Source organism: Pleurodeles waltl, chromosome 7, assembly GCF_031143425.1.
Source record: "Pleurodeles waltl isolate 20211129_DDA chromosome 7, aPleWal1.hap1.20221129, whole genome shotgun sequence".
Lineage (NCBI taxonomy): Eukaryota > Metazoa > Chordata > Amphibia > Caudata > Salamandridae > Pleurodeles > Pleurodeles waltl.
This window is the reverse complement of record NC_090446.1, coordinates 949546528-949567289: the sequence shown is the minus strand read 5'-3', so window position 1 is coordinate 949567289 and position 20762 is coordinate 949546528. Positions and strand designations below refer to the sequence as shown.

The 20762-nt window shown below is 47.2% G+C and overlaps 1 protein-coding gene across 1 annotated transcript in view; it reads left to right on the top strand.

Moving 5' to 3' along the window:
* DNAH17 (dynein axonemal heavy chain 17) overlaps positions 1-20762 on the top strand; it is a 7556186-nt gene that overhangs the window by 2753941 nt on the left and 4781483 nt on the right. Inside the window, exon 24 of the mRNA XM_069201738.1 lies at positions 15770-15874. Within this exon, the coding sequence (XP_069057839.1) occupies positions 15770-15874 (105 nt within the window). The remainder of the gene's footprint in view (positions 1-15769; positions 15875-20762) is intronic.

Sequence of the window (20762 nt, the reverse complement as noted above, 5' to 3'; positions counted from 1 at the left end):
ACCCCCTATCACGACTTCTGTGCTCTCTGGGGGTTATAGGTGCACTTGACACCTACGTTTCAGGGTTTTGGGGAGGGCTATTTTTTTAACCCTTACTGTTTTCTTACAGCCCCAGTGACCCTCTACAAGCTCACATAGGTTTGGGGTCCATTCGTGGTTTGCATTCCACTTTTGGAGTATATGGTTTGTGTTGCCCCTATACCTATGTGCTCCTATTGCAATCTACTGTAACTTTACATTGCTTGCATTACTTCCTTTTGCTATTACTGCATATTTTTGGTATTGTGTACATATATCTTGTGTATATTTGGCATCCTCATACTGAGGGTACACACTGAGATACTTTTGCCATATTGTCATAAAAATAAAGTACCTTTATTTTTAGTATATCTGTGTATTGTGTTTTCTTATGATATTGTGCATATGACACCAGTGGTATACTAGGAGCTTTGCATGTCTCCTAGTACTGCCTAAGCTGCTCTGCTATAGCTACCTTCTATCATCTTAAGCTGCTAGAAACACCCCTTCTACACTAATAAGGGATAACTGGACCTGGTACAGAGTGTAAGTACCCTTTGGTACCCACTACAAGCCAGGCCAGCCTCCTACACACTTGAACACCCTTATATTTCCCCAGTATATGGTACCTAGGTACCCAGGGTATTGGGGTTCCAAGAGATCCCGATGGGCTGCAGCATTTCTTTTGCCAATCATAGGGAGCTCAGACAATTCTTACACAGGACTCCCACTGCAGCCTGAGTGAAATAACGTCCATGTTATTTCACAGCTATTTTTAACTGCACGTATGTAACTTATAAGTCACCTATATATCTAACCCTCACCTAGTGAAGGTTAGGTGCAAAGTTACTAAGTGTGAGGGCACACTGGCACTAGCCAAGGTGCCCCCACATTGTTCAGGGCAATTTCCCCAGACTTTGTGAATGTGGGGACACGATTACACACGTGCACTACATATAGGTCAATACCTATACGTAGCTTCACAATGGTAACTCCGAATATGGCCATGCAACATGTCTAAGATCATGGAATTGTCCCCCCATGCCTAATCTGGTATTGGGGTGCCAATCCCATGCATCCCCGGGGCCCCAGCATGGACCCGGGTACTGCCAAACGAGCTCTCTGGGGTTTTCACTGCAGCTACCGCTGCAGCCAACCCACAGACAGGCTTCTGCCCTCCTGGGGTCTGGGCAGCCCAGTCCCACGAAGGCAGAACAAGGGATTGCCTCTGAGAGAGGGTGTTACACCCTCTCCCTAAAAAAAAATATGTGTTAAGGGCTGGGGAGGAGTAGCCTCCCCAGTCTCTGGAAATGCTTTGAAGGGCACAGATGGTGCCCTCCTTGCATAAGCCAGTCTACACCGGTTCAGGGATCCCCCAGCCCCTCCTATGGCGCGAAATTGGACAAAGTAAATGGGAGTGACCACTCCCCTGACCAGTACCTCCCAGGGGTGGTGCCCAGAGCTCCTCCAGTTTGTCCCAGACCTCTGCCATCCTGGATGCAGAGGTGTTGGGGGCACACTGGACTGCTCTGAGTGGCCAGTTCCAGCAGGTGACGTCAGATGCCCCTCCTGATAGGCTCTTACCTCTCTTGGTAGCCAATCCTCCTTCCTAAGTGGCCAAACCTCCTTTTCTGGCTATTTAGGGTCTCTTCTTTGGGGAATTCTTCAGATAACAAATGCAAGAGCTCATCAGAATTCCTCTGCATCTCCCTCCTCACCTTCTACCAAAGGATCGACCGCTGACTGCTCAGGACGCCTGCAAAACCGCAACAAAGTAGCAAGACGACTACCAGCAACATTGTAGCGCCTCATCCTGACAGCTTTCTCAACTGATTCCAGGTGGTGCATGCTCTGGGGGTAGCCTGCCTTCACCCTGCACCGGAAGCTCTGAAGAAATCTCCAGTGGGTCGACTGAGTCTTCCCCCTGCTAACGCAGGCACCAAAAGACTGCAACACTGGTCCTCTGGGTCCCCTCTCATCCTGACGAGCGTGGTCCCTGGAACTCAGCAACTCTGTGCAAGTGACTCCCACAGTCCAGTGACTCTTTAGTTCAAGTTTGGTGGAGGTAAGTTTTTGCCTCCCCACGCTAGACTGCATTGCTTGGTACCGCGTGATTTGCAGCTGCTCCGGCTCCTGTGCACTCTTCCAGGATTTCCTTTGTGCACAGCCAAGCCTGGGTCCCCGAAACTCCTTCCTGCAGTGCACTACCTTCTGAGTTGTCCTCCGGCATCGTGGGACTCCCTTTTGTGACTTCGAGTGGACTCCGGTTCACTCTTCTTCCAAGTGCCTGTCAGGGTACTTCTGTAGATGCTGCCTGCTTCTGTGAGGACTCCCTGAGTTGCTGGGCGCCCCCTCTGTCTCCTCCTCCAAGTGGCGATATCCTGGTCCCTCCTGGGCCACAGCAGCACCCAAAAACCTGTACCATGGCCTTTGCAACTAGCAAGGTTTGTTTGCGGTCTTTCTGCATGGGAACACCTCTGCAAGCTTGATTGCGATGTGGGACATCAGTCTTCCAAAGGAGGAGTCCCTAGTCCTCTTCTTGCAGAACTCCAAGCTTCTTCCACCCGATGGCAGCTTCCTTGCATCCTCATCTGGCATTTCCTGGGCTCCTGCCCATTCTCGACACTGTTGCGACTATTGGACTTGGTCCCCTTTTTTTACAGGTGCTCAGGTCCGGAAATCCACTGTTGTTGCATTGCTGGTGGTTGTTCTTCCTGCAGAATCCCCCTATCACGACTTCTGTGCTCTCTGGGGGTAGTAGGTGCACTTTACACCTACTTTTCAGGGTCTTCGGGTGGGCTATTTTTCTAACCCTCACAGTTTTCTTACAGTCCCAGTGACCCTCGACAAGCTCACATAGGTTTGGGGTCCATTCGTGGTTCGCATTCCACTTTTGGAGTATACTGAGGGTACTCACTGATATACTTTTGGCATATTGTCATACAAATAAAGTACCTTACCTTTTAAGTAACTCTGAGTATTGTGTTTTCTTATGATATTGTGCATATGACACCAGTGGTATACTAGGAGCTTTACATGTCTCCTAGTTCAGCCTAAGCTGCTTTGCCATAGCTACCTTCTATCAGCCTAAGCTGCTAGAAACACCTCTTCTTCACTAATAAGGGATACCTGGACCTGCCACAAGGTGTAAGTACCTCTGGTACCCACTACAAGCCAGGCCACCCTCCTACAGTCACTAGTGTGCATGCTGTGGTGATGGGTGTCCATGCAGGTCTGTGATGGGTGTACATGCATTGTTGTTGCATGCAAGGCTTGTTATTGGGATGGGTGGGTTGTGATAGTGGGGTATGTGTGAGGTGGTGGAGTGATGGGGGTGAGGATAGGGGAAGGATTTTGTGATGTCATGCTGGTAGGGTGGGGGATATGGTAGTAAAGATTTGACTTACCAGAGTCCAGTCCTCCTGCTACTGCTGTCAGGCCCTCAGGATGCATGGTCGCCAAGACTAGCTCCTCCCATGTTGTTAGTTGTGGAGGAGGTGGTGGGGGTCCACCGCCAGTCCTCTTTACGGCTACCTGGTGTCTTGCAACCACAGAACGCACCTTCCCCCATAGGTCGTTGCACCTCCTCCTGATGTCATCCCTTTTTCTTGGGTTCTGTCCCTCGGTGTTGACCCTGTACACAACTCTCCGCCATAGCTCCATCTTCCTTGCAATGGACGTCTGCTGCACCTGTGATCCAAATAGCTGTGGCTCTACCCGGATGATTTCCTCCACCATGACCCTTAGCTCCTCCTCAGAGAACCTGGGGTGTCTTTGTGGTGCCATGGGTGTAGTGTGAGTGGTATGTGTGAGGGTGTGTGGGGTGATGTGTTGGGGTGTGTGATGTGAGGTGCGTGGATGGTGTATGGGTAATGCTGTTATGTGGCTCAGATTGAGTGGGTGCTCCTGGTTTGTCTCTCTCTCAGTTGGCAATATTTATTTTAGTTGTAAGGGATTGTGGGTATTGTGGGTGTGTGTTTTATAGTGGTGTGGGTATGGTATGTGTATGTGTGTCAGGTATGTGTAGTTTGAATTGTCCAATGTGGTGTAGTTTAGTTAGTGTGTATGTATTTTGAGTGCGGCGGTGTGTAACGCCAATGGTTTACCGCAGTTGAATGTCCGCCGTGGTGATTCATGGGTCCTGATGCTGTGGGCGTATTTCTGTTGGCGTAACGGTGTAAGTTTTGGTACCACCAGTTTATCAATGACCTTTGGGCTGGCGGACTTGTGTGGGTGTCTGTATAGAGGCGGATTTCTATGTGTGGGTCATAATACCCGTAGCGGTATACCGCCGCGGTCACGGTATGTTGACGGCTGTCAGCACTGCGGTCTGCGGCATTTACCGCCAGCGTTGTAATGAGGGACAAAGTGCTGTTGGTTCTTCCATGACTCTGTGCTTCTGGCGTGGAAAGTTGTGGAATAGGACTGACACACGTGCCGAGGTGGCGTCTATATAGACAAACGAGATGTCACAGACAGCTCCAACGACGGTGACGACGCCACACGGAGCCGGACAACGCACGCAGATCTGAACACCGCCACCTGACGGTGCTTAGGGTATTGCTCAGCAGAAAAATTCCGGATTTGAAGCTGACGCCATGGAATTCTAAGGTAAGGAATCTGCAGCTAGATAGAAGTCTCTACCAGATAATTTGTTACCGAAGGTAATTAAATTGTTCGTCTATTATTGAACTCTGTGTGTGCTAGGGTCATTTGCATGCTCCTGGGCTGGGGAGGACGCTACAACTACGTTTGTGATGAAGGGGCTGGAATTAACTACAGTCTATAGGGGCGAAAACCCAATATATTTACACAGGTTACACAGGTGGAGTGAATAACAGTGCTTTAATTTATCTAAATACAGAATATTTACATTCTATGAAAAGTCAATAAACTAATCCATGATCAAAGGCACTGCTTGTGGCCACACTGCAGCTTGCCAGTCCGTGAATATGAAATGCTATAATTTAATGTTCATGTCCATTTTCACATGCACTAATCAGCTCAAAAATTAATTGCAAAAATGTTTCATTACATTCAATTACATTCCTCTGTATTAAAGTTTACTGATATATTGTGTTACATGAAATGTTAGAGTACCTTTCCTGGGAAGCATTTTGGTTTTTACCTCTGGTAAACCCAGTCGCGGCTTACCAGGGTTGCAGGGGGCGGGGTGGCGCAGTGGGGGAGAGTAGTGGGGGATAGGGGAGGGTTGGGGAATAATAATAAAATAAATAAATAAAAAACGTACCTCCGCTCTGTGCCGCCGCTCCTTATTCCTCACATGGTGCACAGGCTCCCAGCCTGCCCTGCGCCAATCCTGCCCAGCCAGGGTGCTCCCAGGCAGACTGGGAGACTGTGCCTGCTCTTTCCGGCCCGGCAACACAGTGCTGGTCTGGAAAGAGCGCACTGCGCATCTATGTTTGGCCAGCCGGTCCCCCTCAGTGCTTTCACCCCCAATCCCCCTTCCCTTTTACTACAAAACGATCATATGCTTAGTTTATAATCGTTTTGTAATAAAAGGTTTGCAGCTGCTTCTGCTGGCAGCGGAGGAGCCACCACTGGATAAACCCTAGGGGTAGACGATTTGTACTGTAATAATTCTTGCTAGACTCTCATTGTAACTGTCAGGTCGCTTGCTTGCCACTAATTTCATCTGCAGTGTGCTGCATCCCACGTTAGCACTTCCTCCTAACCAGGAGACCCTTACTGAATTCTGTAGTCTTCAGCAAACACATTGGTTATAAATGTTGCGGCCACGTTTCAACTTTAAAATGATAGGTTGTTTACCAAACCTCTGCAAGACATCCACATGCTGCAATGTTTAGTTTCGTTATTACGGCCATAAGCCTACCATGTTTAAACGGCTGCATGCGTTCTTTTTTTCTACTTGTATTTTTAAAATTTATCTTATGTATGTTAAATTTGCGTGTGGTTTATGGCTAATGTGTCAGATGGTCAATGTAGGAATGAGTCAGGGGATGGATGAATTGATGCATGAGTGCATAGATAAATGAACGTGTGCATGTGTGATGACTTAATGAGTTCTTAAGTCCATCAATGGCACAAAAGCCAATTCCATCCACAATCCAGACCTATTAGCTTGTCAGTGCTTGTAGGAAAGTACCATCTTGCCTGGCATGTTACCCCCATCTTTCACTGTATATATGTTTGTGAGAAGGTAGCCTCTTTCTAGCCTTGTTACCCCCACTTTTGGCCTGTTTGTGAGTGTATGTCAGGGTGTTTGTCACTGTTTTCACTGTCTCACTGGGATCCTGATAGCCAGGCCTCAGTGCTCATAGTGAAAACACTAGGTTTTCAGTATGTTTGTTATGTTTCACTGGGATCCTGCTTGTCAGGACCCCAGTGCTCATAGGTTTATGGCCTATATGTATGTGTCACTGGGACCCTGTCACACAGGGCCCCAGTGCTCATAGGTGTGCATGTATATGTTCCCTGTGTGGTGCCTAACTGTCTCTCTGAGGCTCTGCTAACCAGAACCTCAGTGGTTATGCTCTCTCATTACTTTCAAATTGTCACTAACAGGCTAGTGACCAATTTTACCAATTTACATTGGCTTACTGGAACACCCTTATAATTCCCTAGTATATGGTACTGAGGTACCCAGGGTATTGGGGTTCCAGGAGATCCCTATGGGCTGCAGCATTTCTTTTGCCACCCATAGGGAGCTCTGACAATTCTTACACAGGCCTGCCACTGCAGCCTGAGTGAAATAACGTCCACGTTATTTCACAGCCATTTTACACTGCACTTAAGTAACTTATAAGTCACCTATATGTCTAACCTTTACCTGGTAAAGGTTAGGTGCAAAGTTACTTAGTGTGAGGGCACCCTGGCACTAGCCAAGGTGCCCCCACATTGTTCAGAGCCAATTCACTGAACTTTGTGAGTGCGGGGACACCATTACACGCGTGCACTACATATAGGTCACTACCTATATGTAGCTTCACCATGGTAACTCCGAATATGGCCATGTAACATGTCTATGATCATGGAATTGCCCCCTCTATGCCATCCTGGCATTGTTGGTACAATTCCATGATCCCAGTGGTCTGTAGCACAGACCCTGGTACTGCCAGACTGACCTTCCTGGGGTTTCTCTGCAGCTGCTGCTGCTGCCAACCCCTCAGACAGGCAGCTGCCCTCCTGGGGTCCAGCCAGGCCTGGCCCAGGATGGCAGAACAAAGAACTTCCTCTGAGAGAGGGTGTGACACCCTCTCCCTTTGGAAAATGGTGTGAAGGCAGGGGAGGAGTAGCCTCCCCCAGCCTCTGGAAATGCTTTGTTGGGCACAGATGTGCCCAATTCTGCATAAGCCAGTCTACACCGGTTCAGGGACCCCTTAGCCCCTGCTCTGGCGCGAAACTGGACAAAGGAAAGGGGAGTGACCACTCCCCTGACCTGCACCTCCCCTGGGAGGTGTCCAGAGCTCCTCCAGTGTGCTCCAGACCTCTGCCATCTTGGAAACAGAGGTGCTGCTGGCACACTGGACTGCTCTGAGTGGCCAGTGCCACCAGGTGACGTCAGAGACTCCTGCTGATAGGCTCCTTCAGGTGTTAGTAGCCTTTCCTCTCTCCTAGGTAGCCAAACCCTCTTTTCTGGCTATTTAGGGTCTCTGTCTCTGGGGAAACTTTAGATAACGAATGCATGAGCTCAGCCGAGTTCCTCTGCATCTCCCTCTTCACCTTCTGATAAGGAATCGACCGCTGACCGCGCTGGAAGCCTGCAAACCTGCAACATAGTAGCAAAGACGACTACTGCAACTCTGTAACGCTGATCCTGCCGCCTTCTCGACTGTTTTCCTGCTTGTGCATGCTGTGGGGGTAGTCTGCCTCCTCTCTGCACCAGAAGCTCCGAAGAAATCTCCCGTGGGTCGACGGAATCTTCCCCCTGCAACCGCAGGCACCAAAAAGCTGCATTACCGGTCCCTTTGGTCTCCTCTCAGCACGACGAGCGAGGTCCCTCGAATCCAGCGACGCTGTCCAAGTGACCCCACAGTCCAGTGACTCTTCAGCCCAAGTTTGGTGGAGGTAAGTCCTTGCCTCACCTCGCTGGGCTGCATTGCTGGGAACCGCGACTTTGCAAGCTACTCCGGCCCCTGTGCACTTCCGGCGGAAATCCTTCGTGCACAGCCAAGCCTGGGTCCACGGCACTCTAACCTGCATTGCACGACTTTCTAAGTTGGTCTCCGGCGACGTGGGACTCCTTTGTGCAACTTCGGCGAGCACCGTTTCACGCATCCTCGTAGTGCCTGTTTCTGGCACTTCTCCGGGTGCTACCTGCTTCAGTGAGGGCTCTTTGTCTTGCTCGACGTCCCCTCTCTCTGCAGGTCCAATTTGCGACCTCCTGGGCCCCAGCAGCGTCCAAAAACGCCAAACGCACGATTTGCGTGTAGCAAGGCTTGTTGGCGTCCATCCGGCGGGAAAACACTTCTGCACGACTCTCCAAGGCGTGGGGGATCCATCATCCAAAGGGGAAGTCTCTAGCCCTTGTCGTTCCTGCAGTATTCACAGTTCTTCAGCCTAGTAAGAGCTTCTTTGCACCAACCGCTGGCATTTCTTGGGCATCTGCCCATCTCCGAGCTGCTTGTGACTTTTGGACTTGGTCCCCTTGTTCCACAGGTACCCTCAGTCAGGAATCCATCGTTGTTGCATTGCTGGTTTGTGTTTTCCTTGCATTTTCCCTCTAACACGACTATTTTGTCCTTAGGGGAACTTTAGTGCACTTTGCACTCACTTTTCAGGGTCTTGGGGAGGGTTATTTTTCTAACTCTCACTATTTTCTAATAGTCCCAGCGACCCTGTACAAGGTCACATAGGTTTGGGGTCCATTCGTGGTTCACATTCCACTTTTGGAGTATATGGTTTGTGTTGCCCCTATCCCTATGTTTCCCCATTGCATCCTATTGTAACTATACATTGTTTGCACTGTTTTCTAAGACTATACTGCATAATTTTGCTATTGTGTATATATATCTTGTGTATATTTCCTATCCTCTCACTGAGGGTACACTCTAAGATACTTTGGCATATTGTCATAAAAATAAAGTACCTTTATTTTTAGTATAACTGTGTATTGTGTTTTCTTATGATATTGTGCATATGACACTAAGTGGTACTGTAGTAGCTTCACACGTCTCCTAGTTCAGCCTGAGCTGCTTTGCTAAGCTACCATTATCTATCAGCCTAAGCTGCTAGACACCCTATACACTAATAAGGGATAACTGGGCCTGGTGCAAGGTGCAAGTACCCCTTGGTACTCACTACAAGCCAGTCCAGCCTCCTACATTGGTTGTGCAGCGGTGGGATAAGTGCTTGAGACTACTTACCACTCTTGTCATTGTACTTTTCATAAGAGAAAAATATACAAAACAAGGTCAGTGTATATACACATAGCCAAAAAGTTTTGCATTTCCTCTTTTCACTCTTTTCTAAGTGCTGAAAAGTACTTCTAAACTTTCAAAAAGTTCTTAAAAGTTTAAAAAGTTTTTTTTTCTGTCTTTCCAAAAAGTTCTGAAAACTTTTTTCTCTTTTTCTATCACTTTAACTCTCTCTAAAAATGTCTGGCACAGGCCAAAATGTTGAACTGTCCAAACTTGCATATGATCACCTTAGCTGGAAAGGAGCAAGGAGTCTCTGCATAGAGAGAGGTTTGAGTGTAGGGAAGAATCCTTCCTTAGAACTGTTAATTAACATGCTTAGAGTACAGGATAAGGCCATAAGTGCCCAATCTGGTGAAAAAGTAGCTAATGGTTCTCAATCTGATCCAGGGACTCCCCCAGGAAAAGATTCAGGAAAGAAACTTCTCAGCCTGCCCATTACTAGACAGTCTAGCATAGTTGTTACAGAGGTTGAATCACACCATACTGATGGTGTGCTCTCACATTATACTGTTAGCCAAGCTGTTAGGGTGCCCTCTGTAAGGGACAGGTCTCCTTCTGTTCATTCCCATCATACCTCTGTATCTAGAAATGTCCCTCCCACCCACCCTGATGACAGATTGTTAGAAAGGGAGCTCAATAGATTGAGAGTGGAACAAACCAGACTGAAGCTCAAGAAGCAACAGCTGGATTTGGATAGACAGTCTTTAGAATTAGAGAAGGAAAGACAGAAGTTGGGTTTAGATACCCATGGTGGCAGCAGCAGTATTCCCCATAGTCATCCTGCAAAAGAGCATGATTCCAGGAATCTGCACAAGATAGTTCCCCCTTATAAGGAGGGGGATGACATTAACAAGTGGTTTCCTGCACTTGAGAGGGCCTGTGCTGTACAGGATGTCCCTCAAAAGCAGTGGGCTGCTATCCTATGGCTATCATTTACTGGAAAAGGTAGGGATAGGCTCCTTACTGTAAAAGAAAATGATGCTAATAAATTCCAAGTTCTTAAGAATGCACTCCTGGATGGTTATGGCTTAACCACTGAACAGTACAGGATAAAGTTCAGAGAGACCAAAAAGGAGTCTTCACAAGACTGGGTTGATTTCATTGACCATTCAGTGAAGGCCTTGGAGGGGTGGTTACATGGCAGTAAAGTTACTGATTATGAAAGCCTGTATAACACAATCCTGAGAGAGCATATACTTAATAATTGTGTGTCTGATTTGTTGCACCAGTACCTGGTAGACTCTGATCTGACCTCTCCCCAAGAATTGGGAAAGAAGGCAGACAAATGGGTCAGAACAAGGGTGAACAGAAAAGTTCATACAGGGGGTGACAAAGATGGCAATAAGAAGAAAGATGGTGAAAAATCTCAAGATAAGCATGGGGATAAGGGTAAAACCAAAGATCCCACTTCAAATCTTAAACACTCTTCAGAGGGTGGGGATAAAACAAATTCTTCCTCTTCTTCCCAACCTGCACACATTAAAAAGCCTTGGTGCTTTGTGTGTAAAAATAGAGGCCATAGGCCAGGGGATAAGTCCTGTCCAGGTAAACCCCCTGAGCCTACCACCACTAATACATCAAGCTCTAGTGCCCCTAGCAGTAGTGGTACTAGTGGTGGGACTGCTGGCAACAGTCAAGCAAAGGGTGTAGTTGGGTTCACTTATGGGTCCATAGTGGAAACTGATGTAATCAGTCCCAAGACAGTTTCTGTCACACCTAGTGGCATTGGCCTTGCCACACTGGCTGCTTGTCCCCTTACAATGGATAAGTACAGGCAGACAGTTTCAATAAATGGTGTTGAGGCCTTGGCCTACAGGGACACAGGTGCCAGTTTCACTTTGGTGACTGAAAACCTAGTGCCTCCTGAACAACACATCATTGGACAACAGTAGAAGATTATTGATGTCCATAACTCCACTAAGTTTCTTCCCTTAGCTATAATTCAGTTTAGTTGGGGTGGAGTTACTGGCCCTAAGCAGGTGGTGGTATCACCTAGCTTACCTGTAGACTGTCTCTTAGGTAATGACCTAGAGGCCTCAGGTTGGGCTGATGTAGAGTTTTATGCCCATGCAGCCATGCTGGGCATCCCTGAGGAATTGTTCCCTCTCATTTCTAGTGAAATGAAAAAGCAAAGGAGAGAAGGCCTGAAAACTCAGGATCCCTCTCCATCAACAGGTAAAAAGGGTATCACAGTATCCCCTAACCACCCTACCATTCAGGATACTATTCCTGTGGTGGGAGAAACCTCTCCTGGGGTGGCACCTGTTCCTAGGGAATCATCAGCTGGCAAAGCTGGACTCCCTGAGGTGGAAGTACCTCTCTGTGGGATAACTAACATTGGTGAGAAAAACAGCACCATTTTAGTTAACATGGAGCATCCCTCCAACCCTCCCAGAGAAACTTTAGTGCAGAAACTCTGCACTGCCTCACAACACTTAGGACAGCATCCCTGCCCTAGTGTGGAGCTGATAAGACAGCATCCCTGCCCTGCTCCAACCCAAGAGAAACAGCATCCCTGTTCTCTCTTCCAGCCATATGGACAAAGTTTTTGCCCAGCAATGGCTTTTCTGAGACAGCATCCCTGTCTGGCATTTCCATCACTACAAATAGGTTCAGTGGACAATTCCCACTGCTCTAAACTAAAACTTACTGATAGAAACTCTGAAAATACATCTTCACATTGTTGCTTAGCTAAAAAACTTCAAACAGGGTGGTTTACATCCCCACAGGGAAGTAACCATATAGTGGATGATAAAGGGAGTAACCAGTCTATTGCAGAGCTCCTCTCTACTTATCACCACTTAGACAATAAAGTCTCAACTGGCCAAGGTTAGCCTTATTGTCCTTCGTTTGGGGGGGGGTTGTGTGAGAAGGTAGCCTCTTTCTAGCCTTGTTACCCCCACTTTTGGCCTGTTTGTGAGTGTATGTCAGGGTGTTTGTCACTGTTTTCACTGTCTCACTGGGATCCTGATAGCCAGGCCTCAGTGCTCATAGTGAAAACACCAGGTTTTCAGTATGTTTGTTATGTGTCACTGGGATCCTGCTTGTCAGGACCCCAGTGCTCATAGGTTTATGGCCTATATGTATGTGTCACTGGGACCCTGTCACACAGGGCCCCAGTGCTCATAGGTGTGCATGTATATGTTCCCTGTGTGGTGCCTAACTGTCTCACTGAGGCTCTGCTAACCAGAACCTCAGTGGTTATGCTCTCTCATTACTTTCAAATTGTCACTAACAGGCTAGTGACCAATTTTACCAATTTACATTGGCTTACTGGAACACCCTTATAATTCCCTAGTATATGGTACTGAGGTACCCAGGGTATTGGGGTTCCAGGAGATCCCTATGGGCTGCAGCATTTCTTTTGCCACCCATAGGGAGCTCTGACAATTCTTACACAGGCCTGCCACTGCAGCCTGAGTGAAATAACGTCCACGTTATTTCACAGCCATTTTACACTGCACTTAAGTAACTTATAAGTCACCTATATGTCTAACCTTTACCTGGTAAAGGTTAGGTGCAAAGTTACTTAGTGTGAGGGCACCCTGGCACTAGCCAAGGTGCCCCCACATTGTTCAGAGCCAATTCACTGAACTTTGTGAGTGCGGGGACACCATTACACGCGTGCACTACATATAGGTCACTACCTATATGTAGCTTCACCATGGTAACTCCGAATATGGCCATGTAACATGTCTATGATCATGGAATTGCCCCCTCTATGCCATCCTGGCATTGTTGGTACAATTCCATGATCCCAGTGGTCTGTAGCACAGACCCTGGTACTGCCAGACTGCCCTTCCTGGGGTTTCTCTGCAGCTGCTGCTGCTGCCAACCCCTCAGACAGGCAGCTGCCCTCCTGGGGTCCAGCCAGGCCTGGCCCAGCATGGCAGAACAAAGAACTTCCTCTGAGAGAGGGTGTGACACCCTCTCCCTTTGGAAAATGGTGTGAAGGCAGGGGAGGAGTAGCCTCCCCCAGACTCTGGAAATGCTTTGTTGGGCACAGAGGTTCCCAATTCTGCATAAGCCAGTCTACACCGGTTCAGGGGACCCCTTAGCCCTGCTCTGGTGCGAAACTGGACAAAGGAAAGGGGAGTGACCACTCCCCTGACCTGCACCTCCCCTGGGAGGTGTCCAGAGCTCCTCCAGTGTGCTCCAGACCTCTGCCATCTTGGAAACAGAGGTGCTGCTGGCACACTGGACTGCTCTGAGTGGCCAGTGCCACCAGGTGAAGTCAGAGACTCCTTGTGATAGGCTCCTTCAGGTGTTGCTAGCCTATCCTCTCTCCTAGGTAGCCAAACCCTCTTTTCTGGCTTTTTAGGGTCTCTGTCTCTGGGGAAACTTTAGATAACGAATGCAAGAGCTCAGCCGAGTTCCTCTGCATCTCTCTCTTCACCTTCTGCCAAGGAATCGACTGCTGACCGCGCTGGAAGCCTGCAAAACTGCAACATAGTAGCAAAGACGACTACTGCAACTCTGTAACGCTGATCCTGCCGCCTTCTCGACTGTTTTCCTGCTTGTGCATGCTGTGGGGGTAGTCTGCCTCCTCTCTGCACCAGAAGCTCCGAAGAAATATCCCGTGGGTCGACGGAATCTTCCCCCTGCAACCGCAGGCACAAAAAAGCTGCATTACCGGTCCCTTGGGTCTCCTCTCAGCACGACGAGCGAGGTCCCTCGAATCCAGCGACTCTGTCCAAGTGACCCCCACAGTCCAGTGACTCTTCAGTCCAAGTTTGGTGGAGGTAAGTCCTTGCCTCACCTCGCTGGGCTGCATTGCTGGGAACCGCGACTTTTGCAGCTACTCCGGCCCCTGTGCACTTCCGGCGGAAATCCTTTGTGCACAGCCAAGCCTGGGTCCACGGCACTCTAACCTGCATTGCACGACGTTCTAAGTTGGTCTCCGGCGACGTGGGACTCCTTTGTGCGACTTCGGGTGAGCACTGTTTCATGCATCCTCGTAGTGCCTGTTTCTGGCACTTCTCTGGGTGCTACCTGCTGCTGAGAGGGCTCCTTGTCTTGCTCGACGTCCCCTCTCTCTCCTGGTCCAATTTGCGACCTCCTGGTCCCTCCAGGGCCACAGCAGCGTCCAAAAACGCTAACCGCACGATTGGCAGCTAGCAAGGCTTGTTGGCGTTCTTTCGGCGGGAAAACACTTTTGCACGACTCTCCACGGTGAGAGGGATCCGTCCACCAAAGGGGAAGTCTCTAGCCCTTTTCGTTCCTGCAGAAACCGCAGCTTCTTCTGTCCAGTAGAAGCTTCTTTGCACCCGCAGCTGGCATTTCCTGGGCATCTGCCCATCTCCGACTTGCTTGTGACTTTTGAACTTGGTCCCCTTGTTCCACAGGTACCCTAGATTGGAAATCCACAGTTGTTGCATTGTTGGTTTGTGTCTTTCCTGCATTATTCCTCTAACACGACTTCTTTGTCCTTAGGGGAACTTTAGTGCACTTTGCACTCACTTTTCAGGGTCTTGGGGAGGGTTATTTTTCTAACTCTCACTATTTTCTAATAGTCCCAGCGACCCTCTACAAGGTCACATAGGTTTGGGGTCCATTCGTGGTTCGCATTCCACTTTTGGAGTATATGGTTTGTGTTGCCCCTATCCCTATGTTTCCCCATTGCATCCTATTGTAACTATACATTGTTTGCACTGTTTTCTAAGACTATACTGCATATTTTTGCTATTGTGTATATATATCTTGTGTATATTTCCTATCCTCTCACTGAGGGTACACTCTAAGATACTTTGGCATATTGTCATAAAAATAAAGTACCTTTATTTTTAGTATAACTGTGTATTGTGTTTTCTTATGATATTGTGCATATGACACTAAGTGGTACTGTAGTAGCTTCACACGTCTCCTAGTTCAGCCTAAGCTGCTCTGCTAAGCTACCATTATCTATCAGCCTAAGCTGCTAAACACCCTATACACTAATAAGGGATAACTGGGCCTGGTGCAAGGTGCAAGTACCCCTTGGTACTCACTACAAGCCAGTCCAGCCTCCTACAGTGCTTGTCTTTAAAAGCTGTCAATTGAGTGGTTCCCAGCTACTTAGGTTTACTCCAGAGATTTTGTTGATTGTAACTGGCTTCTTTGAACTGAAAAAAACAGCCACACTTTTTTTCAAAGAAGTTGCCTGACTGGCATCTGATTTAAAGATTGTGTTTTCGAATTATCTCTTCTAATAGTGCATCAGAGTCCTGGACCCTGACTGGACAATGTGATATTTATGACTTCAGTGCAGATTCCCATAAAGAAGATCTACGATTATAATAAAAATATTTTATTTCTATGGAATATCATACAACTAAGTGTTCAAGCCTTTCTTTCATTTCTTTTCATTTTAGTCATGTGGTGATATTTACAAAGGATTATCCCAAACTGGAGCATGGGGATGTTTTGATGAATTTAATCGGATTTCTGTCGAAGTATTATCAGTAATTGCTGTCCAGGTAGGTTTGTTAAAGCATTGTTTAAATAATTGTTTTCATTTTTAGGGTCGAGCCTGCGTTGCATGAGCTCGCGCATGCGTATCGAAGCGAGATGCTTTAGGGTTTAGAAAAGGCCTCGGAGCTCTGTCGACGTCATGTCAGTGTTTTTCATTGGTTCGTAGGCTTGCCTAATAAAATCTGCTTGCTTTCATTAGTCGAAGGCATGCATACGTCATGCCTTTTCCGGTGGCTAGCCCTCCTCGAGCGCATCGACTAAGTACAGAAAACATGCGAGGCTCGCTGTTTTCTGTCCGTCTTGTGGACTACTTTTTCTCTAATTTACTAGCGCGATTTCGCTTGGCAGAAGTCGAGCGCTTTACATAGTTAATTGCACTTTTTCGGGTTACGTACATAAATGCACCTTTTGCCGATAGGTGAAAAGTCGGGTTAGGAGTTTACAACGCTATCAGCTCTAACATGAGCAAACGCGAGACCCGTTGCATTGTAAATGCTTGTTACTTTTATTGCTGTGTTGTGCATTGTGTTCTAAAACACTGCTAAATTAAAGATAAAAATTGTGCAGGTCAGTCTTAAAGGTAATTAGAAACATAGTTCCGGGAGCTGCACCAACGGGACAGAAATAAAGAGACATAAAGAAAGTTTGCATGCTGGACGTTGACCTGGAATTTGTAAGAACATACTGAGAATAATTAAATATAGAGGAAAGCATTCCCTATTTAAGAGGTAGACGCATTTGTTTTCAGTCAAAAACTTGGGGCCATATTTATACTTTTTGGCGCACAACTGCGCCAACGCAGTTGTGCGTCAAAAAATTTAACGCCATTCCAAAGCGCCATGCGGGCGCCTTATTTATTGAATGACGTTAGCCGGCGCTGCGGACTGGTGTGCGTCAAAAAAAATTACCCACACCAGGCAGCGCCGGAGTAGGGGAAAATGGAGCTTGGGCGTCAAAAAATGGGGCAAGTCAGGCTGAGGCAAAATATTGGCCTCAACCCGATTTGCGCCAAATCTTTTGACTCCCAACCCCCATTGAAATGACTCCTGTCTTAGCAAAGACAGGAGTCATGCCCCCTTGCCCAATGGCCATGCCCAGGGGACTTATGTCCCCTGGGCATGGTCATTGGGCATAGTGGCATGTAGGGGGGCACAAATCAGGCCCCCCTATGCCACAAAAAAATTACGAAAAAAAATACCTACCTGCACTTACCTTTCTTTCCCTGGGATGGGTCCCTCCATCCATGGGTGTCCTCCTGGGGTAGGCAAGGGTGGCAGGGGGTGTCCCTGGGGGCATGGGAGGGCACCTGTGGGCTCCTTCTGAGCCCACAGGTCCCTTAACGCGTGCCCTGACCCAGGCGTTAAAAAACGGCGCCCATCAGGCTGGGCGCCGTTTTTTAAGGCCTGCCCCCTCCTATGCGTCAAAATGACGTCACAGTATAAATATGGGGCACAGGCCTTAAAGTCATTTTTTAGAAGGGAACGCCTACCTTGCATATAATTAATGCAAGGCTGGTTCCCCCTTCTAAAAAATGGCGCACATGGTGGAACTTTGACGCCCGCTGCGTCGGACGTCAAAGTATAAATATGGGGCAGTGTTTGCGCCGAATGTGCGTCAAAACTTTTGACGCACATTCGGCGCAAACAGAGTATAAATATGCCCCTTGATGTTTTAGGAATCCGTTTTTCCATTTTGCCTCCTAAATGTTCCCTTATATTTTGGACTTTCAAACGTATTTTAGTTGATATTAATTGCATTGCATTAGAACATCTCTGCCCAAAAGTGGTATCCCAGAAAGCATTTTAATGCATGAATATTTCATTGTATGTTCACGATATTGTAAAAATACCCTTCCCTTAAGAAGCATTTTTTTTTGGCTTGAAAAATGCGATTCTAGAAGCTGCCCATCATGAAAATCTTCACTGAATTCACGAACTCTGAAAAGAGTAATCCCTCTTTAAAAAAAGATGACCAATGCATCTAAATAAATATAAATAGCGAACAAGAAGATCCTCATACAGTTTATTCCAGCAGGCACAGCTTAAGTTGAATAGTTCAAGCTCATTTTATCTTTCGGCAGTCCACTCTCAGGATAATTGGACAATTGGTTGTGTCTATACATCATAATGGAATGCCCATTTAGGAAGACTTTCAGAGAGCAGAATTTCAACATTTGTTACTTCACTTTAGTCCTTTTTTATGCTTTCACTCTGTGAGGTGTCATAATTGTTGTATGTAGCAATCTAAAAAGGAGTCTTTTGTGTTTTTTTATTATGTCGTTTTCAGACAGCCACTCTGTATAACAGTGTCCTCTTTTTGCCAAACAAATAGCATAAGAACATTGAAAGGTCACAAAGGTAGTTTGCTGAAAAAAAGAAAACATCCCAGACCAACATCAGAGTCTGCTACTATCGCTGTTGCTACAGGTAAGTAATATTCTGATGGATACCTGCTTATTCCTACTAGTAGAGCAATCTAATGTGTCAGACTAAGGGCCTGATTTAGAACTCGGCGGACAAATTACTCTGTCACAACTCTGTCACAACTCTGTCGGATATCTCGTCCGCTGAAATTTAAATTCCATTATTTCCAGTGGGATTTAGATTTTGGCGAACTGGATATCTGTCACCATTGTGACTGAATAATCCATTCGCTGAGTTCTAAATCAGGCCCTAAATCTGGAAAACTTCAAAGCTCTCAAGTTTTTGGTAGACGGCGCCGAATTTGGATGACACCAGAGGTGATGTTAGGCAGCATCACTGAGGCTATAAAGCACCCAACCAGTGCAACAATGTCAGTTTCTTTTTTAGGTTGAGCGCGCCAGTGCTTGCAACCTGTTGTCTATTCTTTGGGCTTTAACCACTCCCCTATCACACCCATCACTCTCATTTGTTCGTGGGCTTGTGTTTCAAAAAATCTCTTAATTTTATTTGTTATACGTCATGCTTTTTCCAGTGTGTAGCCCTCCTCAAGAGCACCAACCAGCTACTGTTAATATGCACAGCGTCCATGTTTTATGGACTGTTTGTGGACTACTTTTTTACTTTTAGCTTGACCTTCTCTTGATCCGCAGTATTGGAGCAATTTGCATAAATACCAGTTACTTGTTATTGTTACTTTTTTCAGTCACGTTCATGGCACTTAAAATTTTTATACAATGGGAACTCTATGCACTATTGGAGCAATTTGCATAACTACAAGTTACTTGTCATTGTTTCTTTTGTTTTTTAGTTGCGCTCATGGCGTTTTTATTTTTATTACAGCGGGAACTCCATTGGCAGTATTGGAGTGCTTTATGCAAATCACTCCAATACTGCTGATTGAGTTCCCACTGTATAAAATTATGCACATCACTCCAATACTTCTGATAGAGTTTTTGGGAGCTGGTGTGGTGTTTGGTGAGCACCTATGGTGTTATCATCTGTTTTGTTTCACCGCAGACTAAGAGGACATACACAGTGAAATGAATTTCTGGTTTGCAACATTCTCAGTGTGGGAAATGCATTTATTAAGGCACTTTACAAGGTTCAAATAAGAAGGTCAATTATTGTGAGAAAGTAGCCTCTTTCTAGCATAGTTAACCCCATTTTTGGCCTGTTTGTCAGTGTGTTTTTACTGTCTCACTGGGATCCTACTAACCAGGACCCCAGTGCTCTTAGTTAAAACCCTATTTGTCAGTGTGTTTTGCCTGTCTCACTGGGATCCTGCTAGGGGGGTCCAGTGTGCCAATTGAAAATGGTAAAGGAAGTCACTAGCCTATACTGACTAATTTAAAAGCAGAGAGAGAGCATAAGCACTGAGGTCCTGGTTAGCAGAGCCTCAGTGACACAGTCAAGCACTATACAGACACACACATTAGGCCATAAACTATGAGCACTGGGGTCCTGACCAGCAGGATCCCAGTGAGACAGGCAAAAACATACTGACATACAGGTAAAAATGGGGGTAACATGCCAAGGAGATGGAACTTTCCTACAGAGAGACCCTAAATAGCCCTGGAGGGGGATTGGCTTCCTTATCAGCTATGGACCTATCAGGAGGGGTCTCTGACGGCACCTGCTGGCACTGGCCACTCAGAGGCCTCCAGAGTGTCCCCACACCTTGGAAAACAAGATGGCTGAAGTCTGGGACACACTGGAGGAGCTCTGGGCACCACCCTTGGGGTGGTGATAAACAGGGCAGTGGTCACTCCCCTTTCCTTTGTCCAGTTTCGCACCAGAGCAGGAACTGGGGGTCCCTGAACCGGTGTAGGCTGGCTTATGCAAGGAGGGCACCATCTGTGCCCTTCAAAGCATTTCCAGAGGCTGGGTGAGACTACCCCTCCCCAGCCTGTAACACCTATTTCCAAAGGGAGAGGGTGTAACACCCTGCTCCCAAAGGAAATGCGTTGTTCTGCCTTCCTGGGACTGGGCTGGTCAGACCCCAGGAGGGCAGAACCCTGTCTGTGAGGTGGCAGCAGCTGTAGCTGCAATGCAAGCCTCTGAGAGCTGGTTTGGCAGTACTGGGGGTCCATGGTGGAGCCAGTAGGATGCATGGAATTGCCTCACCAATACCAGATTTAGAATGGGGGGACAATTCCATGATCTTAGACATGTTACATGGCCATATTCAGAGTTACCATTCAGAAGCTACATATAGGTATTGACCTATATGTAGTGCACACATGTAATGGCGTACCCGCACTCACAAAGTCACGGGAATAGGCCCTGAACTATGAGGGTGCACCTTTGCCAGTGCAAGGGTGCCCTCAAACTTACTAACTTTGCACCTAACCTTTAGCAAGTTAAGGTTAGACATATAGGTGACTTATAAGTTACTTAAGTGCAGTGAAAATGGCTGTGAAATAGTGTGTGCACTATTTCATGCAGGCTGCAATGGCAGGCCTGTGGAAGG